At 37.8% G+C, this 27685-nt stretch overlaps 1 protein-coding gene across 5 annotated transcripts in view; it reads right to left on the bottom strand.

Moving 5' to 3' along the window:
• Positions 1-27685, bottom strand: part of LOC126485133 (poly(A) polymerase type 3-like) — a 186432-nt gene that overhangs the window by 20809 nt on the left and 137938 nt on the right. For 4 of the 5 annotated variants that reach the window (XM_050108777.1, XM_050108780.1, XM_050108778.1 and 1 more), the window contains 2 exons: positions 26977-27144; positions 21047-21187 (listed from right to left, as the gene is read on the bottom strand). In XM_050108777.1, the coding sequence (XP_049964734.1) occupies positions 21047-21187; positions 26977-27144 (309 nt within the window). The remainder of the gene's footprint in view (positions 1-21046; positions 21188-26976; positions 27145-27685) is intronic. The other variant, XM_050108779.1, reaches the window with a different exon arrangement.

Raw genomic sequence — 27685 nt, 5'->3', positions numbered from 1 at the left:
AGTGGATGACCTATGTCACATCCGTGATGGAATATAAATAATTAAAGGAGTAAAGGTAAACTCCATGAAGAGTTGAGATGCTGAGTTGTTGACAGCATGCACACACACACACACACACACACACACACACACACACACACACACACACTGAACAGTTACAATGTCCTGGCTAACTACATGTAGATTACAATCAACTCAGCTAGAAGGATCTAGCCTCCCTCTCAGACATATGACATATGAAACTGCGTCCTTTACATGTCAGGGCAATAGACCAAAGAATTCATGTCTGAATGTCAATTCATCCCCCTACCCCTTTCCAATACTTTCTGGATTACTAATAAATATTAATTTGCCATCTGGTTCATGTTACATGTTAAAACAGCAAGAACCTACAGCCTGTCAGATGAGGTAGTCTGCGGACTAGGGGAACATTAGAGAATGTTATATTCCATGGTGGTAACAATCTGCCAGCTGCCATACAAACCTATATATGGTTTTCTAATTTGTTTATTCATGGCATAGGTGACAGTGAAGACAATATAATTTGTCATCAAAATAATGGGAACACCTATTTTCTGGAATACTATGTATTTGTGCATTAGTAATGCTGATCATCTGTTCAATGTGTCTGACCTGTGCTATCGCAGTGCAGCAATTAAGATTGGAGCATGTTAAGCAGTATGTTACAATCCATGCAACTGGTCAGATGTAGCTGAGGCAAAAGTGATAACTCACTCTCAATATGAGTAAGGGGAGGATGTCACAGTGCAGTTAGTGACTTTATTGAACACGGCATGTAGGTCAAGTGTACCGATAACAACAAAGTCCTGATGTGATGGCACACATAACTAGTGATGTGATCCAGGCAAATGTCCAGTGGGCAGAAGATTTATAAATGGGAATTTGCCCAAAGCAATTTTAAATGCTCAGAATCTGGGTATTTATTTAAAAAAGTACTTTTGAAAGTTTTTACAGCTACAATGTATAACTTACCAATTAAAATAAGGGATGGGACTATACTCCTGATATTATAAGTTAGTAAATGTTTATATTTGAACATACGTGTGCCATTCATTGCCTGTATTACCAAGAACAAAATGAAAGAAGTGATAAGCATTTTAATTTTCTTTATTTATTTTTATCACTAGCATTCCAACTTGCTGTACCAATGAAGGATGCTTTTTACTGACAGTTGCTCATCATTTACAATGTCCTTTTATTTTTATTGGTTCTACTCCCCCCCCCCCTTCTGCTCCCCCAACAAACAAACACTGCACTGAACAACTGTGTAGTGATAGTAGCCTGGTACAAAAGAACATTGTCCCTAGGTCACAACTTTGTAATGTAACACACTTTATAATCTGAGTCAAATCTCGGAATATTACTGAAGACTAATTATTGATAGCACAATTATTACTGAATGTATTAAACAGCTGGCATGTGTTTCTTGATAATAAATGTTAAACTGTTTTCAATGAGGGGGAGGGGAGCAAGCTTTATTGACAGATAAGCGACATAGCGAGATTTGAGGCAGACTATACTTTTCTATTCTATTCCTCTCTTTATCTATTTCTGTATGATTGCACTGCTGCGAAGATGAAGTAAGAAAGGCAACATACAAGGGATTTAATAACAAATAATCAATGCCCAAGATTCTGGAATCATTCAATTCCTAGAGAATTGGCAATTCTTGGACCCATGGAAGCTGAACTGGCACGACTCATCCCTAATTAAAATCATTATTCATAAACTTTTTTTACTCTCTTTTTTTGCAGTTGTATAGTGTATGTAAAAATACTATCAACAGGCTACCTACTTAATACAAACCGACCTTTATTCAAGAATTACTTTTCAACTTCAGTTTTTTTTTCTATTTTTTATTATGTACTATCCCACGAACTGACCTCATTAAGAATGTATAGTTATGTTTACACTCCAATTTATTTCCCCTACTGACTCTTCCCTAACGCTCCTGCAGCTTTTTCAACTTTTTTACCCTACCACTACTGAAGCAGTATTGCAAAAGACCTTTACCAATATAAAATATAAGTACTCTTCAAAATGCATAAATGCCCAGGCATTTTACATCACTACACACAATCCCCACTAAAACATCACCATACTGAATCAAGCTAATAGTTAGTTGTCACTAAAAAGAGAAAATGTCTGTCACAAGGAGCAACAAAGCTAATGTTTCACAACTGACCTAAGAACTCAATTACCAGTCAAATTCCATTACGACCTGCACAATGTAAGCATCTAGGATCAAGAGGCAATCTCTTAACCTCTTGTCAATACCAATAATGAGGTAACACTAACCAAATGACACCAAATTGAGATAACTGCTGATGACTGGAAGACAGTAATTTGACTTGAGGAGTCATTTTTCGCTCTGTTTCCAATTCATATGGCTTCCCAGTGGTATTCCAATGGTTCCACTGTTACTTTAGAAAGATGAACTTGGACTAGGAATTTAAGTTACTTTAGATTAAGAACCAAGAACATCACACAATGTTGTTATTTTACTGATAACCAGATTTGCAACTTTGTAGGCAGCATATTGAGATTGTAAATAACACCAGCTGGCAATATGCCACAGCAAATACAGAGCAGTGTACCAGTTATCAACAAGATAATAGGAATCACAAGCATTAGCTTACAATATTTTCTTAGGACCATTAACATATTCAAAAAGTCATCTGTTTCTGTGGATGGTGACATAATTCATTGTGCAGTCTAAACCTGTATTGCTAGATTTTATGTGCGTTCCGTACAGAATCGTGCTCGCAAATGAAAGGGAGAGTAGCCATCAGCCTTCTGACATTTGAATCTTCACAAATCTTATGAAAATGGTTTTATAAATAACCAATGAACAATCCTTTCAGTTTTACTGGTCATGTTTCTCTTGTTTGATAGCACTTATTTGAGTGCAGTTTTTAATAGTATAGAATGAATTAAGGTATATCTGCAGTTTCCCAAATGTTTATCCATTACTGTACCCAATTTCGTTAATTTGTTACTGGTTTTGTCTTCTGCTGTCTTGCATTCCCCTCTCCTCCTCTGGCAAATTCTTTTGTCTATGCACAGCTCTGTTCCCCCATTAAATGTAAATTAATTATTTTACTATCACTGTATCTCCATTAGCTAGACACTACCTGTAACTTTTTCCAATTTTTTTATCTCCATTATGCATACTTGGACCAAATACACAAAAAAACCTATGTGTAGCAATACCATATACTGTATTTTCAATATCATATTTACCCAGTTACATAATGATGTAATTGTTTGTGTGTGCATTCCCCTTTTGCAATTATAAGATGTGGTTTTTTCTCAAATTCTTCATTACAAAAATACAGATTAAACTATTGCAGCCGAGGTCAATATTTTTAGGTTGATTGGTAGAGTATATAGGGTTAGTGTTACATTTATAGGAGTCTTTTACATTCAGAGATGAAGCTTTGGCTAATGAGGTTACGTGCAGACTTTTTTTGAAGAACTCCGAAAGGCAGGGCTCAGCAAATTTAGTGTTGTCTTATACTCGGCTAAATATAGTAGTTCAAGCAAGATATGAAAGCTGCTTTTTGCATATACACCCCACATATTATGAAGAATGAGCAGCCACCTTTTGGATGTCACACAGGATACATCTACAAATTGTGGCTTATGGATTAATATTCACATAAGAACGAGTGACAGAAACGACAGAACATTTTAAGTGCCACATAGTTGCAAACAAACTAAGTTAAATCAGATCTGTCTGGTGCGGCTTGTCAAATACAGTATGTGTGAACACTTTCATCATAATGATATAGAACAAAACATAAAATCATCATCTGTCATAAATTATGACACTTTGCAAGCAGAGAATATTTTATGACTGGTTCAAATTTGCCCATAATGTAAAGGAAACAGTTTACAATGAATCACTTTTTGCCTAACTGCTAAGGCACATAAGGACAGCCAGCTACGAGGCATTTCCCCACATGGCATATAAGGGAATGTCTCCCAGATACAGCTGGAGGAGGGAAATGAAATAGCTCTTGGGGACCAACATGCAATGCAACATCTGACATATACCCCTATGACAGGGGGCAGCCTCCAGGATTAAAGAAGGTAATGGAATACTACTACAAATTACTTTCCCAGCAATACACAGTCACAATTTTCTATGCAAAATATGGCTTCCTTCATGTTAGGTTTATACCTGAATGTAAAATGCGCTGCCACTAAGATCTCAGGAAACTGGAAAATCTTGAAAGAGAGATGGCTAGAAATAAAATTAGCCCGGTAGAAGTTGCTGAGTTACTGTAGGATGGACACGAAGACTGAAATCAGAAGAATATGTAATTTACTACTCACAAGGGAACCTCCCCATCACATCCCCCTCAGATTTAGTTATAAGTTATCACAGTGGATAGGCCTTGAAAAACTGAACACAGATCAATTGAGAAAACAGGAAGAAGTTGTGTGGAACTGTGAAAAAATAAGCAAAATATACAAACTGAGTAGTTCAAGGGAAGATAGGCAAAATCAAGGAGACCGAGAACGAAGGAGCGACGTGGTCTCGTGGTAACGTGAACAGCTGCGGATCGAAAGGTCCTTGGTTCAAATCTTCTATCTATTGAAAAGTTTAATTTTTTATTTTCAGTTTATGTCACAAACTCTTATGTTTTCATCACTTTTTTGGGAATGATTATCACATCCACAAGAAAACCTAAATCGGGCAAGGTAGAAGAATCTTTTTACCCATTCGCCAAGTGTACAAGTTAGGTGGGTCAACAACATATTCCTGTCATGTGACGCACATGCCATCACCAGTGTCGTATACAATATATCAGATGTTTTTTCCTGTGGAGGAATCGGTTGACCTATGACCTTGCGATCAAATGTTTTCGGTTCCCATTGGAGAGGCACGTCCTTTCGTCTACTAATCGCACGGTTTTGCGATGCGGTCGCAAAACACAGACAGTAAACTTATTACAGTGAACAGAGACGTCAATGAACGATCGGACAGATAATAACTATGCAAAAATAAAGAAAGTAAAATTTTCACTCGAAGGAATACTTGAACCAAGGACCTCTTGTTCTGCAGCTGCTCACACTACCGCGGGACCACGCTGCTCCTGAGCCCCCGGTCTCTATAATGTTGTCTATGTGGCCCATGGACTACCCAGTTTGTATATTTTGCTTATTTTTTCACAGTTCCACACAACTTCTTCCTGTTTTCTCAATTGATCTGTGTTCAGTTTATCAAGGCCTATCCACTGTGCCAACTTATAACTAAATCTGAGGGGGTGCGATGGGGAGATTCCCTTGTCAGGAGGACAGTGTAATGGAAGAAACTAGAGAGGAGTGATTAAAGCATAAGAAATGATTAACTGTGTGGAAAATGTAGACAATGCAAATGACAGTATTACCAGCATACGACTCAAATGAATTGTGAAGGAAGTGTCTGGTCAGCAGCACAAAGTCAACAATATAAAGTCAGTTTGAAGTGAAAATATTTCTATTACTGATAAATCAGATATATGTACAGTATTTAACAATTATTTCTCAGCATTGCTGGTGAATTAAATAAAAATTTAGTTTCTACATGGAAACATATAACTCTCTTGGAAAATGCCTTTCTGAGATCGATGTCTGAAATACTCCTCTGTGATACTGACAAGGGGGAGATTGAGTCAATAATTAAATCACTAAAGACTAAGGACTCTCATGGATATGATGGAGTACCTAGCAGAATATTAAAGTATTGTGCTGCACATGTTAGCCCTTTACTTACCCATATCTGTAATTTTCCCTTTAAGAATGGCCAGTTCCCTGAATGATTAAAGTACTCAGTAGTAAAGCTGCTTTATAAAAATGGAGAAAGGGATAATGTAGACAATTTTACACCTATTTCTATACCACGAGTATTTGCTGAAATTATTGAAAAGGCTGTGTATGTAAGGATAGCTGATCATTTTATATCACATAATTTGGTATCCAATGTACAATTTGGCTTTAGAAGTGGTTTAACAACTTAGAACGCTATATTCTCTTTTCTCTGTGAGGTACTGGAGGGATTAAACAAAAGGTTTCGAATGCCAGGCATCTTTTTTGATTTAACTAAGGTGTTTGTTTGTGTTGATCACAAAATATTGCTCGTGAAGTTGGATCATTATGGAATACGGGGAATTGCTCACAAAGGGTTCACCTCTTACTTTAACAACAGACAGCAAAAGGTCATTATTCACAGTTTTGAGAATGACTGATGTGGGGTCTGATTGGGGCACGGTCAAATAGGGGTTTCCCCAGGGATCCGTGCTGGGGCCACTTCTGTTCCTTATTTATATAAATGATTTGCCCTCTAGTATTACAGCTAATTCTAAAATATTTCTCTTTGTTGATAACACTAGCTTGGTAGTAAAGGATGTTGTGTGCAATGTTGGCTCTGTTTCAAATAGTGAAGTTCATGACGTAAGTTCTTTGCTTGTATAAAATTAACTAACCCTAAATCACAGTATAACTCAGTTTTTAACATACAATTCAACAAAACCTAACATTTTAATCTCACAGAAAGGTCATATGATTAGCGAAACTGAACAGTTCAAATTTCTAGGTGTTCAGATAGATAGTAAATTGTTGTGGAAAGTCCATGTTTAGGCTTAGCGCTGCCATTTTTACTATTCAAACAGTATCTGAAGTAAGTGATTATTCGACACGAGAAATAGTCTACTTTGCTTATTTTCATTCGCTTATGTCATATGGTATTATATTTTGGGGCAACTCTTCCCATTTCAATAGATATTTTTGGCTCAGAGACAGGCAGTTCGGGCAATAAATGGTGTAAGTTTGCGAACCTCTTGTCAACCCCTGTTCACTAGTCTGGTATTCTGACATTGGTCTCTCAATGTATATATTCTTTGCTGTCAATTCTTGTTAACAGTATCACCTTATTCCAAAGAATTAGCAGCTTTCACTCAGTTAGTACTATGCAGAAATCCAATCTGCAATTGGATCGCACTTCCTTGACTATTGTGCAGATAGGTGTGCAATATACTGCTGCATCCATTTTCAAGAAGTACCACAAGAATTCAAAAATCTTAGGAGTAATCCACACCCTTTCAAATTGAAACTGAAGAGTTTCCTCATGGGTCACTCCTTCTATTCTGCCAAGGAGTTCCTTGAAAAATTAAGTTGATTCCTATGTTATATTGTTGACTGCAGTTACTTAAACTTATGGCTTGTCTTTTTTTGGGTCCATAAACATTTTATTTTATCTATTATAGCTTTTATGTTATAATTTCATGTCCTGACACTTTCCATGACCTTGGAGATTTGCTCCTCAATTTGGTCTTACGGAACTATATAAAATAAAAAAATAAACAAACATATGAGTGAGTGAGTGTGTGTGAGAGAGAGAGAGAGCACATTTTTCTAATATGTAAGGGAACTGGATATACCTCCTAATCTCCTCCTCTCTGCTTTCTCTGCCCATCTTCTCCTCCCCCTCTCATTGTCCTTCTCCTCTTCCCCCCCCCCCCCCCCCCTCACTCCATTTCCTCCCACCCCTCTCCCTCCATTTCCTCTCTTGCCCTCTCTCTTTGTTCTAGCACATGCAGATTCTGTAGCAGTATTTTAAACATAGCTGATAGGCAAAAAGTACAATTTCCCTGTTGGCTAACAATGTTTTACTATATCGAAAAATATAGAGCACTGTGTAGAAATTTAAACTAAATCGGTCAAGAAAAGTTCAATATTTTTGGTAATAATGTAATTTATACTCCCTTTCTCAAAAAAGTTCCAAGACAGATTTTTTTTAAAAAAAAAAATGGAAAGTAGCACTTACCCAGTAACAATCCCAGCTCCTACTTAAGTAGTCCACGCTGCTATCTATACACAGTTGCCAATGTTTCAGGAGGTCTTGGAAGCAAGCAGGGAAATTTTCAATTGCAATACTTGTAAGCTAATTTGTCAAAGCCCATTGGATGTCTGTGATATTTCATGATGATGATTGGCGCCCATACAAAGTCACAATTTTTACACAGTCCAATTTTTGTACACAGTCCAATCTAGCTATTATCACGAATGATGATGAAATGATGAGGACAACACAAACACCTAGTCCCCGTCCAGAAAAAAAATTGCCAACCCAGCCGGGAATTGAACCCGGGACCCTGTGATCCAGAGGCAGCAGTGCTATCCACTAGACCCTGAGCTGCGGACACACAATATTTGATGAGCCTTTCCCTTCAGTCGCCTTTTCATTTGCCGAAACAAGGGAAAAAAAATTGCAAGGCGAGAGGTTGCATGAATATGTGGATGTAGAATGGCAATAATAAAATTGTCTGCCCAGATACTCGGTAACAGATGAAGCAATAAGAACCAGTCGTGAGAATGCCACAAATCAGGGCAATGATATCGAATTGCTTGTCACAAATGTCTCAAGACTTCGGTGTAAAGAGTCTGGTTCACTGTTTGAGCTGGAGGAACATACAGTGAACTACTGCTTTACTATCAAAGAATGCGATCAACATTGCCTCTGTTCTCAAAAGTTGTCGTTTGACTTTTTTTGAGGCTTGTGATCTGGCACAATGCCATTCAGCATTAGATGCTTTGTGTTACAGTCATACTTGTAGCACCAACTTTCATTACCAGCAATAATCTTTGACAGAAATGTGGGATCACATCTGGCTCTATCCAGTAGTTCAGCAGAAATTCTTTGCCTTTCCTCTTTCTGTTCGTGTGTTAGTGTAAGAGGGATGAGTTTCACGTTAAGTTTCTGTTTGCCTAAATCTTCGCATAAAATCTTATGATACACGTCACAATCAAAATTACGTTCTTCTGATGTTGCATGCACAGTTATACGATGATCTTCTTGCAATAACTGCCTTATATGCTTCACGTTGGTATGTCCTGTAGACAGGTGACCAGCTCTCGGATTGTCTTGCACTGAATCTATGCCTTCACAAAACCTTTCGCCTGAATATGCTTGCTTAGTCATTGTCCAGATGTCACTAGGGGTTTTCCTGCATTTAAAGCAGAACTTAATGTTCACTCTTTGCTCACAATTAGCATCCATCACGTCCACATAACTAATGCGCCAAGAACCCATACAGTATGTTGCTCAGCACGGCCCTGCCACCTACTGAGCTTGCACAGAAACATGAGTAAGGTCATTTCAAGGATGCACACATACCAGGTAACATTAAAACATTTGTTCCTTTTTAGTACTGCAATAACAGCAATAAAAAAATGCTGTCCTATACTCCATACAGCGAGAGAAGAGCTCTTGACAGTTGATGCGGCCTTGGCACACGTACTTTGCGCATTCATGACGGCCAATCAGATCGTGAGCTTTTGTTTACGTTACCACGGCAACGTCCCAGTGTTGCTGTAGTGCTGCGTGACTGCTGCTTTCAGCCACTTGTGCCACATGCTACGTTCGGGTTCGTGTGTATACATAGACATGTGCATTCCGCTACTTCTGCGAGTTTCTTGCTGTGTGCAAGCGGAAAATGGCTGCCTGTTGCACAGAGAAGAGGGCTTTTGGGAAAGGAGCTACCCTGTAATCCCAAGCACGCGAATTTATACACAGATTGCATGTTTACTTTGAAAGGGAAAGGGACATTGGTGGGCCTTTGATATCAGTGAGTAAAGTGGTTAACAGAGTGGCAGAAGCATTGAACATCTCTACAGCGACAGTGAAGAGTATCACAAATGATAAAGAAGCTGTCAATTCAGCTGTGAGCCCTGTTATTGTGACACCTGGAAAGTCAAGGAAGAGATCACGTCGTATGACTGAAACAGACAAATCTGACGAAAGTGCTATCAGGCAACACATATATGCGTACTACAGAAGTGTCCAACATTTAAAAAGGTGAGGGCATCACTGTCAGACAGTGGTTTGTTCGCAGGCAGAATGACAAGTCTCTCCACTGTTATGAAAAAAATTGGCTTCTGTTGGAAAAAGTTCTCAGATCAAAAGGTATTAATGGAACATGGAAACATTGTAGCATGGAGATGTAATTTCTTGCGGGAGTTGCTAGCAGTGAATCCAGAAAATGTAATATGGATTGATGAAACATGGGTCAACGTGTGTCATGCACATTCCGTCGCATGGACAAACAATACATGCCATGGAACTATGACTATGCCAACTGGTAAGAGAGGGCGAATAATTATAGTTCACGCTGGCTCTATGAATGGTTTTTTGCCTGGTGCTACGATGATGTTTCAGTGGAAAAGAAATGTAGACTAACACGAGGAGATTAATGCAGATACACTCAAAGACTGATTTGTTACTCATTTGCTACCAAATGTCTGTTATGGTAGTGTTTTGTAATGGAAAATGCGCTGTACCATTCTGTACAACTAAATAAGGCACCAATGGCTGCTGCAAGGAGCGCTGGATTGAAAGAGAGTAAAACAGGCTTTGAACACAATATGCGGAAAGCGGAACTTCCGGAATTAGTGAAACAATACAAGCCATGAAGACGCATTATGTGATTGATACATTAGCAGAGAACCACGGTCCCAAAGTTATACATCTTCCACTGCCATTACAACGCAATTGAACTCATCTGGGCTCAAATAAAAGCAGATTATACGGTGCGAAACAAAACAAAGAGGCTAGTAAATGAAGCTGTCACCTGAATAACACCAGGAAATTGGAAGAATATTGTGATCCAAGTGCGGAAGGAGATTACAAGGTCAAAAATAGAAGAAGGTGTAAGAGAAGAATCCGTTCATAATATTGTAATTTCTTTATCAGACGATGAGGACAGCAGCAGCAAAGATACGAAAGACTTTGTGGTCGTGACGAGATAAGATCAATCAGATGATGATGATGATCTTGGGTTTTCTGTCCTCCCGCATGAAAAATTATTCGATATTTTACACACAACATTTTTGTAATTTGCTTCACCTTGTTAATGCTGAAAATCTGACTCTGTGTATTTTTTATTTTGGCTGGAACCATAGTCATGGTAATTTTTTAAATGATGTTATCCTCGTTTGACAGTATCAATTTTTATTTCATTGTTATACAGTCCAGAGTTCGGCTACAGGCCATTTTCAAGTACAGTAACTTACTTATATGTCAAAAGATATCAGACTGGTATGAAATACAGCAAAATCTGAACCGTATAACAACAAAATAAAAATTGTTGCAGTCAAATGTCTGCAACATCATTAAAGAAAATATTTGCGTGTGCGTGTGTGTGTGTGTGTGTGTGTGTGTGTGTGTGTGTGTGTGTGTGGTGACAAACGAACACTGGTAGCGCTTGTGAAAAAATATTCCATCAAGAAACACATCAGTCAGTACATTGCTGTCCCTACAGGAATGCTTCAATGAATGACACAGCATTGTTAGATTCTGATGGAGCCAAGTGTTGCCGTGGGTCGAAGGGTGGTGGGACGAGAAGGCCTGTCACCCCCCCCCCCTCCCCCCCCCCCTCTCTCGCTGCCTGTCTGTGTCGAATACTGGCAATTGTACTGCCAGCTGTCAGAGCTCTTCTCTCAACATACAGTGTATAGGAAGATTTCTGATAAAGGGTGCATATGTATAAAAAAAAGTGTGTATTTGAATGGACTGCTGTGTCTAAATTTCAAAACGATCAGTGAAAAACATTTGGAAATTCACAATTTTGTACAAAACAACATTGTCGCTTTTATTGATTTCACCTGTAATTATTACATACATTATATGTGGCATCCTAGCAGCTTCATAAAAAATGCATTTAAGTGTTTATCGAAGGATGATGCACATCTTTAACATAGGACTACAACTGCAGTGACTTCACGAGAAGAAATACCTGCTTGCATGCAGCAACAAAAGTCCCATGGATTGCTGCCCTGCCTTGGAGATGTGCTGAGTTCCAAAACGTAGGGAGAAATAATAGAATCTTGTTAAGAAGAGAGCAGTTAAAATAATCTTTGTTACTCTTTCTGATTCTGAGCTGGGACATGACACTGAACCAAGACAGTGAAATGTAAACTAAACTAGTTAATGTATGTTTTGTGAAGAGAACACAAATGTAGTTAATACTATTGAAATCTCTTGAGTTATCTGGAAAAGATTTAGAAATGTGGTGTAACAATTCATAACTGCAATGCAAGAGAAGACAGATCAGAAGTGGAATGTAAAAAGGTAGATTGATCAAGAATAAAGGTAAAGAAGGGCAAAATCATGTTAAACATTACACCTCATTTGTGACATTCCAGTGAAGGGGACAGATGAAATTTATTGTTGGATGTGAATTAAAAACTGAAACTAACAAGAGACTACACATAAACCACAAAAGAAGATTAAAATGATGAACATTAAAGAAAAACTGATAAGGAAGATTAGTGGAGTTAGGTACATGAGAGGAAAAATCTGTAACCCACGAGAAATTATTATGAAAATGTGGTGTAGCCCTCAGCAACCGAAAAAATGACTGATCCATGAAAGAAGGTATACATGCTAATCCAAGTGTCACAAACCAGTGATCAAGAAGGAACTTGGTGCTGCTGATATACAATTAGTGGTCACAGCATTGTACCACATAAATAAGTACTGCTAAAAGATGACTGAACAAAAAGAAAAATGTTCAACTGCTTGGCAGACGGCAGCTGATTTCAGTGGGAAACGGGCAATCATGTAGCAATTTCCAGCATGAGAGAGAGTTGTAATCCCACTTCACAGCTGCACCGTGTTACAGCAGTGCAGTGAAGCACGCTGCACAGAAAAGCCAGTGAGCTGCATAAACGCCAAAACATCTTTATTTTTCTTCCTTGTGTGACACTGTGTATTACGGCTGAGTCATGACAAGAAAAGGCTCCGATAAATAAAAAAATACAGGAATTAAAATACACTATATTAAATTTAAAAGGGAATGACATTCTGAGATAGTTAAGCTATGTGATATTGTCAGGAATGAAAGAAATGAATAATTTAATTAAGTAAATACAGATATAAAACAAATTAAAGTCTACAGAAAGTCAATTTGGTGAAGTGCAAAAGCAAACTTTTGACACTACCGTAAGACTGAGATGAAATAGGAGAAACATGAATGATATGACTGAACAAATTTTAACATTAAGAAGAGAGACTTATTTTAATTTCACTGTATGACACGGAGCTGTATACAACAACAGCTTGACTAGTGGGAGAAATACAGGAGGTGGACAAAAATATGGAAACACCAAAATGCAAACATTAACATGCCTAATATGGTGTAGGAAACCCACTGGCATTTAGAACAGCTTTCTGTCACCTCATAACAGTTATTACAGGTCCTCTATGGTTTTCAAGGGAATCTTATACCATTCTCTGTGTAAAATAGAGGCAAGTTCAGGTAATGATTATGGAGGTGGATAACAATCATGCATCCTTCTCTCCAGAGTAGGTCACAATGGCTTTATAATTTTGAAATCTGATGACAGTTGTGACCAAGGGAGATGCAACAGTTCATCCCTGTGTTCCCAAAATCAGTCCTGGACATGAGCTGTTGAACAAGGGTCCTGTCGTCTCGGAAGACAGTGTCACCATTGGAGAACAAACATTTCACAATGGGATGGACTTGATCAGCCAAAATTGTGGCATAATCCTTGGCAGTAATGTGGTCTTGCTGCACAAACATGAGGCTTGGGAATATCATAATATGGATACTCAAATCACCAAAATATTTCATTCTTGGGATGTAAACTTGGAGAGAAGTCAGAAACAGTATAAAACGGACTCATCCGTCCACATTTCTTCCATTGCTCCACAGTCCAAGTTTTATGGCCTTGACACCAAGTTTTTCCTGTTACGGGCATTCGTGTCACTGGCGAGTCGTTTTGCAATTCCAGCTTTCCCTGCAATTCCCTGCTTATGGATATTCCGTTAATGAGTACGAAATTTAGTTCTGTAGTGATTTTTCCTGCTGTCATCTTTTTTGGACTATCCTTTTCAATGACGGTTCATCACGATTACTCAACATACACTACACTTTTGTCCTCATTATAACTTTGTTTATGACATTTTTCCACTTTCCCTGCATGCAGTATAAATCTTCAAAGTGGTTTCTCTTGAAACACTCATATTTTGGCTACCTTGGATATGGAAGCGCCTATCACACAAGCATCAACAATTTGCCCAGGTTTGAATTCACTTAGCTCCGACATAATGCACTCACAGCTATGCAGAACACCATTCTCCACATGAGTGACATTTGCATTGTATTGAGGACAATGCACAGGTGCCGTTTGTGGTCAAATACAACAGTGCAGCCTGTAGGCTTGGCTAGTATTGCATTTGAATTCCAGCACACTTTCCTCATGATATTTCCATATTTTTTTCCAGCTCCAGTATTGCGTGAATTTCATAAAGTTTAAAATTAATGAGAATGACTTTTGTTGTCATTAAATGATTGATTCTGATAGAAAACTAGGTAATCATTACATGACAGCAGCATTCACTGAAAGGACTACTTATGAGAGTTATGTCTGTTTATGGTTTTGATTTAAATTTAGAATTGAAAGAGAGAATGATTTCAAAATGTATAAATAGGATTATGTTTGGGATTGGAATTGTAGTGGAAAAAGTACCACAAGATGTATTAGTAAAGACCATCAAAAAGCCACCAGATATATTAATGCCTTTCCTCAAGGAAAGCTGCTTCTTTGTGAATTTTTAGTTGAGACCTAATGGGTCTGAAGTTGATCATATTTTTTCGTATTTTATTTTCTGTGCAACAACCCTTCTCTCTTACTATTCTATAAACTCTATCTGTGGCTTCTTTGATTATCAGCATCTATCTAAAAAAGATTAAATAAATATAATCATAATTATGAGTTCATCTCTTGTCTTTGCTGGAAGGATGATGATAAATTTATAGTGAGAGTTGGTTTGGCTCGACTAGGAGCATTCTGTATCTATCTGAATGGCTATGCATTAAATATTTGAAACAAAAAACATTATGCACTCGCTATAAGAAATGCCTCTTGCAAGTGCAAATCGTATCCCTTCTTCAATTTTATTGACAAGACAACTGAGCCAGAGCCTACTAGATCTTTAAGTGTTAGCATTCTCACATTGTTATGGGGAAGAACAGCCAGACTAATGATCACAACATGTTATAGCACACTAACATGACCATTAAAACAAAAATTGTACTATGCTCACATGACAGATAAAACAATATTTATGGCTTACTCACACAATTTTCTAACAAGTAACTTAATGTCAAGGTTTGCTAGCTACTATTGAACAGATGGCGACATTTAGAGGGCGTATAATCGAGTGGTTTAATTTTTCTATTTGCAAGGTAGGGATGACAGTATCTCAAGAGGAGAGATGGAGATGGGGGAGAGGGGACTGGGGGGGGGGGGGGGGAAGATGGGGTGGAGAGAGGGGGAATGGGAAATGGGGAGGGGGGAGGGAGAGGGGGGGAGTTGTACCAAGGAAAGAGGACCTACGTCTGTGGCAAGACATGGGACAAATTGAAGGATACTGTATATCGTATCATCATCACTGATGTGTACACACCTGACAAAACCCACATAATGATAAAAGGTCAATAAATAAATATGTCAACATGAATATGAAAGATACAGCAAGGCTGAAGGCTTTTGAAGTGTTGACTTAGCAGAGAATGGAAAATGTTATGTTGGAAAGATAGGGTGGAAACTGATAAGATACTGCGAAAAGTGAGAGAACAGAGACAATTAGAATGATACAAAAAGAAACTGAATATGACATGCATAAGGTCCAGATATTAATTCAGTATTATGCAAATAATTTGTATGGTTTGGTTCAATAAATTTTTACTAACAATTTCCAATTTTGCATGTCTGTTATCTATTTATCTCTTAAATTTTTTTATAGCTGTTGCAAGAGGAACGGATCAATGATTCCGGAGATTTCATTTTATGAAGTTTCGAAACTTAAGTTGAGTGTTCCTGATACATAAAGAGGCAGTGATAGTGACAACAACTTGGGCTTTTGTAATATGGCAAAAGAAGCGTTAACTACTGCCTCTCTTACTTGCTCCTCCAGTAACTGAAATACATGCTGAATCCATAACACCTTTCTAGCTGATGTACCACCTATCTTCCTCTTATTTTTCCCTTTTCATTTCTATAAGCTGAGTAATTTTTGTAAGTTTTGTTACTTAAATGAGACTGTCATGATGTAGGATGTTTGTGAATAGAAGGACAAGTAGAATTCAGATAAGTCCCACATCCACCCTGATGTAAATACAAAATCAAGGCAAAGTCGCTTTTGGGTAAAGAAATGCATCAGTAATTAACTGCCAACAAAAACAAGTTTTTGCAAACGTCTCAAACAAAGGAACCACTATCTAATCTATGTCTACATTTTTCAGATCTGCTCCAAAGAAGATATTATTAATATTCAACAAGTATGCTAATAAGCTGAATAAAACTGGAATAATCTGTCACTAATTTTCATACAAATTTCAACTATAATAGTTATTAGCTCATACTGATGTAAATATGGTAATTTGTAAGAATATTGCAAATCCTTTTTAAAAAACAAGGGCCAAAAATGAATAGTAGAAAACGAAGGCATCCATAAGTGTTGGCCATATTGCAATAATTACAAATTGTTTCGCACAGACAATAAAATCACCACCATGAATACAGCAACATTTTCAAATGAGAATGATGATGTATCTTCTTACAACTGTGAAGCCACAATTCAAGTGCTTAGTCAACAATCAATGCATGTGATGCAAGGTGTCAAGGGTGTACTTGCGTCACAGAGCAGCACCAAAATGACAAGGCTAAACACAAATGATGCAGTTACCTAATGCACAATGCATAAAACTGTGATTCTATTGTTGGCAGTCCCATTCATTTGACTTCAACCCACACACTGTATGTGGATGGTCTCATATATCTTGCACATACACCATGTCACTGTGATATAGTGAAGTTTTGTGCGCCTCATACTGATATTGCCTTTTCAACCATCATCAAGTGCTGATGTCCTGAGTAATGCTCCAACATGACATTCTGAGCAGTCTTTTACATTGCTGACTGACACACAGTACATGCATTACTGAAATATGAAGCGCAAGTGTATTATTGTGTTGATACAACTAATGGACATTCCAAATATTAAAAACAGTGGCAACTTAAATCATTACAAGGAAAAAATACACTACCTACCATCATTCACCAATTTTTGATTGTGAATGTACGCAAAGATGAAAAATAACCTGTTGCACAGTGGCAAATAAGAAACTATTTTCCTAATAATTATTATGCTGCATGAAGTATCAACAGTGAGGTCAACAGAAATTACGGACTCAAATAATTTATAGACTGAGGTGCAAAACTTACAGACAGAAGTAACTTACACATAGCATGTCACTACCTAGTAACATAGTCTGACACTTGGGCCATAAGTAGTTAATGCAATTATCAATCTAGAGATCGTTTCGAACACTACAGTGCTTTACTAGGCATGGTCCTCCTGGAGGTGATATTCTGTTGCTTCCTCCAACCTTTGAACTGACTTACCTAGCTGCTTACAGGGGGACCTACAGTTTAATATGGATTCTGAACAACGGTGTCACTCGGCATTTTTCACATAAACAGTCTGAGGCGAAAGATGTGATATGTGATGGATAAATATACTTGGATTGATCATGTGTCGAACCAGAGACTTTTTGATTTGTAGTCTGGTACTTACCACTGAGTCATACAGATAAAGAGAACTGCTACAGTACAGAAGGTAACTGAAATAAAAATCCAATGAGATGAACAGAAAAGGCATTTGCATTCAAAGACAATAATTACACTAAAGTCACTGTGATTTATGATGGTCCCTTGGACATCACAACAGATGGGATACAGATCCCAATAGGGTATATGATCATTGCACTGCACACTTTGCAAACATGCTCTCACATTGGCCACAAGATTTGTAAGGAGTTCTTGTGGTAGGATGTTCTATTTCTCCACAGCGTGGTTCACAGTTGCTAGATGGTCATTGGTGCATGTGGACACGCTGCAAGATGTCTCCCCGACGCATCCAACACGCGCTCGATGGTATTTAAATTTGGGGAACATGCATGCCCCTCCATTTGCTGAATATCCTCTCATTCCAAGAGCTCCTCCATCGTAACACCTAGACCACCAAATAGATGATGTTCAACAATGCTGGGCCCTCATACGGCGAGTGGTGGGAAAACGTAATGCACCCAGGAACACTGTGGTACATTATTGTTTTGATGGTACAGGTGTTATGGTATTGGGAGGCATAAAGTTGTGAGGCATACTGACCTCCGAATCTTTGAACAAGGCACACTTTCAAAATTACTGTGACTGTAATCCTTCCCCATATATGTCTTTTTATGGATACATTCGGCCCCAAGTTCATTTTTATGGATGACAATGTGTGATCAAATTGAACTGCACAGGTGGAGCAGCTCTTGGAAAAACTCTTCAGCTAGGGGACTGCTGACCCCTCCCGACTTAAACTGCATTGAGCACGTGTAAGATGTGTTGGGGAGACGTATCATAGAACGTCCACATGCACAAATGAGAGAGATGCATTGGAGAGATGTATTGCAGCGCATCCAAATGCACAAATAACCATTAAGCAGTTTCAACTGCACTGATGGAGGAATGGAACATCCTATAACAAGATAACCTTACCAATCTTGTCGACAGCACGGGTGGGTGTTGCAGAGCATGCACTGACATCCGTGGCGATCATACTTTTTATGAAGAACCATGTCCTGCCTTTTGTAATGGCCACAGGATCATCATAAATCACAGCAGCTTCAGTGTAATTTCATTTCTGTTTGCATATTTCTTAGTTATGTTATGTACTATACTGTAGCAGTTCTTCCAATACATGGTCCAAGTGTCATCGAGCTATGTTACTTGGCAGTGACACAACATGCAAAAGTGGCCTTTTTTCTTAAATTTTTCTCAGCTCTGTAGGTCAATTATGGTAAGCATAAATAGGAAATGATATTCCAACTAGACACGGCCACATGAATGCAAAATTTCTTGCTCAATTAATGTACAGAGTGGTGCAACTAAAACAAGCCTTAGAAGTGTTTTTGGTGTTTTGTGAGAACAATCTAACAGCAAACAGAACTGTAAAAATTGATACAAGCAGTTCAAAAGTTGTCTCAGCACATAAACCAGGGTACTAATTCCACTGAAATGGTAATGCCATATTAATCCTCTTCTACTCTAACCCTACCTTATACTTTCTTAAACTGTGGGTCATAAATCTGTAGTTTGCTTTAATGGTGTTGTGAAATTTTGTAAGTAGAATTGGACAATGATATAGACTATGAAGGCTGGAAGTTCAAATAGTTGATTAAGAATAACAAACTTATTTTTTGTTATGCTGTTTCTTACATAAACACCAACAATTGTAAATACAAGATGTCTGAAAAATGCTTGTACGGCATGACTTTTGAGAAATTCTTCCACATTAAAATCATCATCTCTGTCACAAACTTTGACGTGACTAATTAAAGAATGCTACTGACCAGCTGCAACAACTCATTCAAATCTTACAAAATATCTTCTTTACACAGTGCAGCACAGCTTCAATGTATTTGTAAAACATGGCATCACAAAACCACCAAAAGCTGCTGCAATGTGCATTTATTTATCGACAACCAGTTTCGGTCAAGTGATCATCTTGAAGTCACAGACACCATTACCTCAAATTAAAGGAAGGCCCCTTAATGCAAAGAGCATTAATAAACCCAAAGTAAAGAAGTTTTTGGTAGTTTTGTGATTTTTTTTTTTTTTTTCCAAATCTTACACCCAGTACAAACAACAATGATAAATCCTGAAACATTGTTGATACTAAAGACTTTTTTTTTTACCACTGAACACAGGTTAAACAACTTTTGACGCATAATTACTGCCACATGTCACCACTGGACAGAATAAAAAATATGAGAAAAAGTAACAAATCCCTTTGATGTGTGAGGATAAAGGATCCTCACACTATGCAACTTATTTTAGGTTGGACTTACAAATATTCAACAAGCCAGTTTAATTTTGGCCATCCCGTATTTGTTATACAACTTGCAAGCAATGTTTACTTCATTTGAACTTTTCAAGATTCACACTTTACATTCCACACAATGGAAAATTTGTGCCTCACAGTGTGTACTTCGAACACAGTCACCTGGTCTGACCAGCACATTTTCCAATTTATAATAATGTACAAAACAACATTGATGAAACTTACACAAGAAGACTGAACACTTCATAAAGTAATTTTAACCCCAAGCAACCAATTCAGAATTGCTTCCTGCTTACTTTCATAAAAACTCTAGCACAATATACTGTGCTAATACATTCTTCGAGTTACATTCTTCCATCACACTTAATCTCTCTCTCTCTCTCTCTCTCTCTCTCTCTCTCTCTCTCTCTCTCTCTGTGTGTGTGTGTGTGTATGTGTGTGTGTGTGTGTGTGTGTGTGTGTGTGTGTGTTTAAAGAGTAAGTGCACTTTGTATTTTATTAAAGGAGCAGATATCAGTTTTGTGAATTCAATCTGTTGATATGAGGTTTGTTGGAGATAGCCCAATATCTCTCGGTTTGGGACACCTGGCTCCTAGAATTCAACTGTTCAACATTAAAACATTGTTTTATTATCACAACTTCCAATCGTGTAGCTCAGTCTGGGGAAAAGCCAAAGTCATTTATGCAACTTATCTGCAACATGTACAACCACTAGCATATGACAAAACTGCCAGGAATAACAAGTGAAACAAAATTTTAAATTAATCATGTCAGCTTGTATAGCTGTATGAACAAGCAGTGGAAAATATAACTTTTTAGCTATGATACGAAATAACAATAATAAAAATCACTCTTCCATGACAGTGTTACAGAGCATTACATTAAATAATAATTATCTGCAGTTTTGATCAACTTTCCAAAATTCCAAATTCAACAGAGTTTCCTGATCACCAACCACCTGGACATAAAAACATGTTACACAGCTGTATGAAGTTGTATGACTAATCCAGAACAATTTCTGACAAATGTGACTCGTGAACCTATGAAAGTACCAGGTGTTACCTGTACCTCTCGGTTGATTGAGATGTCCTGAGAAACATCCTCTTCACTTCTCAACTCTTCTCCACTAAGGCCACGTTCATCCACAGAGTTGGAATCCTCACAACAGTGAACTACTATTGAACTGCTTGGGGATTCATCACCCTATGCATAGAAAAGAAGCAAACATGTACAGTCACCCAGTAATTTCAAATTATATAAATTATTATAAATTAAGAAAATAATTATATAAATTATATAGCACTTTATCTCTGTCACTTCCACAATGTGTAGTGACGAATGCCTGACTAATTTACCCATGGTCCCTTCTTTTTTATGTACCATTCACAGTTGGTATACATCTATATCTACATGACTACTTTGCAAATCGCATCAGTTTGTCTGGTACAGGGTTCACAGACCCAATATTATGCTATTTCTCAACCATTCCGCTCAAATAGCACACGGGTAAAATTAACACACAGATCTTTCTGTGCAAGCTCTGATTTATTTTATTGTGAAGCTAACTTCTCCCTATGTAGGTGGGTGATGCTCACAAACAATCTACTTTCACATTCAGAGGAGAAAATTAGTTATTTAAATTTTTTCCCAGAAATATTGTACACAGCCAATTTAACTTGTACAATGTACTCGAGTTTTTGTTCAGTAAATTATCAGCCACTTTCAAGCATAATGTACTGGAGAACTAACCACAATTAAAAACACCCTTGTTTTAATGACTGCCACTCCAAATATCTTATCATATCTGTGACAAAGTCTCCCCTATAAAGAGCTACCTTCCTTTGAACTTTTTCAAGTCCTCTGTCAATCTCATCTTGTACTGTACAGCACAGCAATACCCCACAAGAGGACAGAAAAGTAATGTGCAGACAGCCTTTTCAGTGGATTTGTGGCATATGCTACGTGTTCTGCCAATAAAAAGCAGTCTTCAGTTTGCCTACCCCACAACATTTTCCATGTAATGGTTCCAATTTAAGTTTTTCATAATTGTAATGTCTATATATGTAGTTGAATGTACAATCTTTAAATTTGTGTGATTTATGGCTTAATCAAAAGTTTTTTAGTGCCCATCAGGAGGAGCTTACATTTTTTTATTGTTTAGTGAAAATTGCCCCATTTTGCACTATGCAGATAGCTTGACAAATAATTTTGCAAATTCTTTTTAATCTTCTGATAACTTCACTAGACTGTAAATTACAGCATCATCTGCAAACAATCTAAGAGGGCTCCTCAGATTCTCTCTTCAGTCATTGATGTAGGTCAAGCACAGCAGAGGGCCTGTAACACTTCCTTGGGGGGGCCTAGACAGCACTTTTGCTTTACCAGATAACTTCCTAAAAATTACTATGAACTGTGATCTTCCTGACATGAAATCATAACTCCAGTCATACAATTGAGACAATATTCCATAGGCATCCAATTTAATTAGAAGCCGCTAGGGAGGAAGGGTATCAAAAGCCTTCTGAAAATCTAGAAATGTGGAATCAATTTGAGATCCCATTCGATAGCCTTCATTACTTCGTGTAAGTAAAGAGCTAGTTGTGTATCACAACAGCAATACTTTCTGAATTAGTGCTGGTGTGCGTAAATAGTCAATTTTCTTTGAGGTACTTTGTAATGTTGGAATACAGTATATGTTCCAAAATCCTACTGCAAATTGACGTCAATGATATCCGTCTATAATTCAGTGGATTACTTCTATTTCCTTTATTGCATATTGGTGTGACCCATGCAACTTTCCAGGTACAGATCTTCAATCAAGTGAGCAGTTTCCAGAATAAGATTTACACTCTGCAGCGGAGTGTGCACTGATATGAAACTTCCTAGCAGATTAAAACTGTGTGCCCGACCGAGACTCGAACTCGGAACCTTTGCCTTTCGCGGGCAAGTGCTCTACCATCTGAGCTGGCAGAAGTAAAGCTGTGAGGACCGGGCGTGAGTCGTGCTTCGGTAGCTCAGATGGTAGAGCACTTGCCCGCGAAAGGCAAAGGTTCCGAGTTCGAGTCTCGGTCGGGCACACAGTTTTAATCTGCCAGGAAGTTTCAAGTGAGCAGTTGTGTATGATTGCTTAAAATGGAACTATTTCATCAACATACTTCGAAAGGAACCTAACTGGTAAGGATCTGAAAAATTCACATTTGCAATAAATGCAAATATACATGTGAATGCTGCCTCAAAATGCAAAAACACAAAATTTCATAGTTACGCTATTTAATAGTGAATTGTATCCAGATGAATTATTTTATCATAGACACTTTGAAACAGGTTAATTTTCAGCACACAAGTATCAGAAAGGTAGCAAGATTTCAGTTATGGGTATTGCACAGCATCAGAGAAACTCCAGACAAGAAAGATAATATGAATAAAAACATGTCCGGCAAGGGGGGATGGGATCGCGCAATGATACATAGGTGCGTTCAATTATCTGGTATCACATCAATTGTGGGCCGCTGAATAGTCTCTATAAGATCCATCTGGTGTAGTGGAACAGATAAGTCAGCTATGGGGTCCACCATCTTAGAATGAAGAAATGCATACCAAATGTTTGTCTGCTAGCTGAAGTTCAAAAGATAGTGTAATGCACTGCACTTTAAAGCGGCAGTTTTAGCTGATGAGAGTAACTGTGAATGTGTTAAGTATCAGTAGAAGTCAGGCATGAACGACCTTGTTTACAACAATGCCAGTCTTAGCAAGTAACTGTGATGTAGCTGTTATTGAACACTGTGTGTTGTATATTGATCGTTGTTTTCCTGACTTATTTTGAAATAACTGATGAGAGTAATCCTGGTCCATCAATCAGTAATCAATATGACAAGTTCTGCTGTCACCGTTAGAAACCTTGCGAGAGGAAGGTGACTCTTGTTTCTCCTGTGTAACTCTACACTAAAGCAGTCAAAATTCTTACGCTTGCAGTCAACCGTCGGAGTCTGCAATGTGCACAATAGCAACCAGAAAACAAAACCTGGCAACATATTTCAACCAGGCCAAAAGTCTTCCCCTAATCAAGTATTTTCAGTTCTACTGCTACATTAAGTACCAAATCCATTCTATCTGTAGCATTATAAAGTATGGATCGGATGGCTATGAAAGACCACATAAGGTTGAAATCAATATTCTGCTGATTTTGTGGTTATTGAGCTGGGTAGGAAAAAGAAAAATAATAACAAGAAACACCTTAAATCAGAGCAGCACTCTATTCGTTGACAGGAAAATGCTGCTGCTTCATAAAAAAAACACTATTTTGTTGGAAGGTGGGGAAAATGGGAATGGCCATTCTGGAAAGAAAATTTTCAAATTTTTGAAACAGCAAAAATTTCAGTCTAAAATCTCCCCAATAACCACTTTGTTTTTTTAACAGTCACACGTAAGCTGATAACCTCCTTCATTTGTGTGTCCAAAAGAAGTGAATTTCTCCACAAACATATCCTACATTTTCCGGTCCCTACTAAGATGTGCTACACAGTAATACAACTGGAGCCAAAAGCTTGGCTTTCTAAAGTGACTTACGTAGCTTCGGTACACAAAGTATCTACCACAAAATCACTGATGTTGGCAGCTGTTCTTAATTTGAATTTTGGACTATTTACTGCATCTTCTTTGGTGAATGAATTTCAGAAAACAGTATTTATTAATTCTGCTTTGGTGGCACTGCCAATGGTAGCATTACCATTGTTAATTATTTATTTCTAATTTATGCTACGAGTAACTTTTTCATTTTTTGTTTAATCCAACATAATAAAATACGTTTCGAACATGTTCTGTTGATCTTCAGGCGTTTATACATACATACAGAGAAATGTTACTCCAAAATAAACAGTCTTAAACTAAATTAATGTAGAACTCTTTGTCCAATGTTTGTTACTGTAGCGGCTGGTGTAGCATTTTGATTGGGGGGGGGGGGGGGGGGGGCAGTGGATGGCTAGAAACCAAAATCAGTGATGTCTTCTTCTTGTTTTCTTACTTGTGGTAGACTATGTATAATATCACAGCCTGTATAGGACTACAAATCTGTCAGTACCAATAATATCGATACAAAAACCTCGATAATCGATACAGACTCACATGCTACAGTCCGCCATCTTGTTTTGTGTGCATAACGTTTACATGTATGTCAAAGTAATTTGTGCAACAAATTACATTGGCCATCAGTGAGAAAATGCAATGTGCAATAGCGTAATATTAATCAACAGCTCCGCCATTACACCAGTGAGTGATACAAGTGAAGCAACAAGATGATGAAATTGTAAGTGATCAACTGTCATATAAAAGCCCTTCACATTATTTTCATAACACATAACTGATGCAAATCTATCTGCATCCTATACAGGTTGTGATATCATACACAGTCAACCACAAGGAAAAAAACCAGCAAAAAGACATCACTGATTTCCATTTCTAGCCATCCACTGCCCCCCCCCCCCCCCCCATGCCACACCAGCCGCTCCAGTAACAAACAATTAGATTAATCTAGTTTAAGACTGTTTATTTTTAAGTAACATTTCTCTGTATGTACATGTAAACACCTGAAGATGAACAGAACATGTTCGAAACATGTTTTATGTTGGATTAAACTAAAATAAAAAAGTGACTGGTAGCAGAAATTAGAAATAAATAATTATCCCACACAGTCACAGTTCACAAACGTAGCCATTATGGCCGAGAATAATTACCATTGCTATCGGACAGTGAAGTCACTGATTGTCTCTTGCCTTTGGGGTGTACCTTACGTACAACCAGAATCTCTCTGGGTTTTTTGCCAGATTTTGAGTTGGTTTTGTTGTGAAGACTACTAAGAGCATCTTGCACTGAAATCCATTATTATTATTATTATTATTATTATTATTTTTAAGTATATGTAAACTGCCATCCATGTTGGAGATACTGTGTTCCTGTAAATGTGGTATGCTTTTATTGCCGAATTTGCAACTGTGCCCTGAACTGTTTTGCATACCATGGGGGACCTGTTCCGTCTTACTAATTTACTTGGTAAAAATCAGACAATGGAAAATCCAGGATAGAATGTAACAATATGAGAGAAGGAAAGTTGCCACTCACCATATAGCAGAGATGCCGAGTCACGATAGGCACAATAAAAAGATTCACACAATCATAGTTTTCGGCCATTAAGGCCTTTGTCAACAGTAGACACACACACACACACACACACACACACACACACACACACACGTGCGCGCAAGTGCAACTTGCACACACGTGTGCAGTCTCTGTGTGTCTACTGATAATTTACTTGGTGTACTGTCATCACCACTATTCTTTGAAATGAAGCCATATTTGGCGGATGCTTGCACAGTTGGTATGCAAGACATGATGACTGTCCCTTATGATGGAATAAGTGAACTTTTATGTGCTTCTTAATTAATTAAATATATATATATTTTGCATTTATTTTTGGTGGCTTTCGATGTTACTGTAATGTCTCGCTATAATGCCCTCGTAGCCATTAATTCCTGTATTTGATGTGATACTCTCTGTTTGTTGCTAGAGGTCTGGTACATTATTGCAACAATATATGCTTTGTGTTGGCTCCTCAACTAATTGCTCAAAATAACTTTCAAAGAAAGCATTTAGTACAATTTCAGACTATCTTTCATGTTTACAATTACATTAAATTGTGTATTTTTGCCAACATAACAAGGGCACATTAAAATTACCACAAACTATAATTGTATGAGCCCAGTACCTATTTGAAAGGCTGATTTTCATAATCTGCAGCTGAGTGCATATCCGTTCTTTTGTGTATACACCACCACCACCACCACCACCACCTACACCACCACCACCTCCCCCTCCTCCTCCCCCTCCCCAACATAAATAATAAAATGCAGCCATATCATAGGTACAGCTGCCTCCATTTCTATCGTCTTGAATCTGGAGAAAGCTTACAAAGTTGAAAGGGCTTGCGGATAACTTACATGCGAAGAATTTTCATCTGTTGTCCTTGGTTTTTTGGGCAGTCCATCAAGTGACGAATCAGAAACACGTTTCTTGCCAGCTGTGTTACCACTACCATCAGCAGGCACAGAAACATTATTAGCACCATTCCTTTGCTGTGGTGGAGTGCTGCCTGGTGTGCCACTTGCCTGAAAAAGAAGTTTACAGGTTGTTATGGTGTAAATCTCATTTCTGGACAGACAACTGAAACAAAATATACAAATTTTGAATGAGGAACACATTCAACTTTTAGATCTATTCCATTAATGAAAAGATACACTGCTATCAGTAAATGTTACAGTGCTACAATCAATACATCCATACCATTAAATATTTTGTACATATTGTATAGGCTAAGATAATCTAAGTTTCACTTCAATCTCAGAAAAGTAATTCTCCTGCGGCACCTCTATACACTTAGACAGATTGCTTCTTTCTATGTGAAATGGAACTAATGGTACAAGAGGCAAGATCACGAACTGTAGAGATTGGCAGTGACACTTAGCTGAGTGTTTTCAAGGGAAGTTCATTTCATATTTGTTAAGTGGTGAAATTAAAGCACTACCCACTGCAGATGATGAAGAAATTGAGGAAATGCATGATGAGATAAAAGAAATTATTCAGGTAGTGAAGGGAGACGAAAATTTAATAGTCATAGGTGACTGGAATTCGAGAGTAGGAAAAGGAAGA

The sequence above is a fragment of the Schistocerca serialis genome, chromosome 6 (assembly GCF_023864345.2).
Source record: "Schistocerca serialis cubense isolate TAMUIC-IGC-003099 chromosome 6, iqSchSeri2.2, whole genome shotgun sequence".
Classification (NCBI taxonomy): domain Eukaryota; kingdom Metazoa; phylum Arthropoda; class Insecta; order Orthoptera; family Acrididae; genus Schistocerca; species Schistocerca serialis.
The sequence above is the reverse complement of the archived record's forward strand: the minus strand, read 5'-3'. Positions and strand labels throughout refer to the sequence as shown.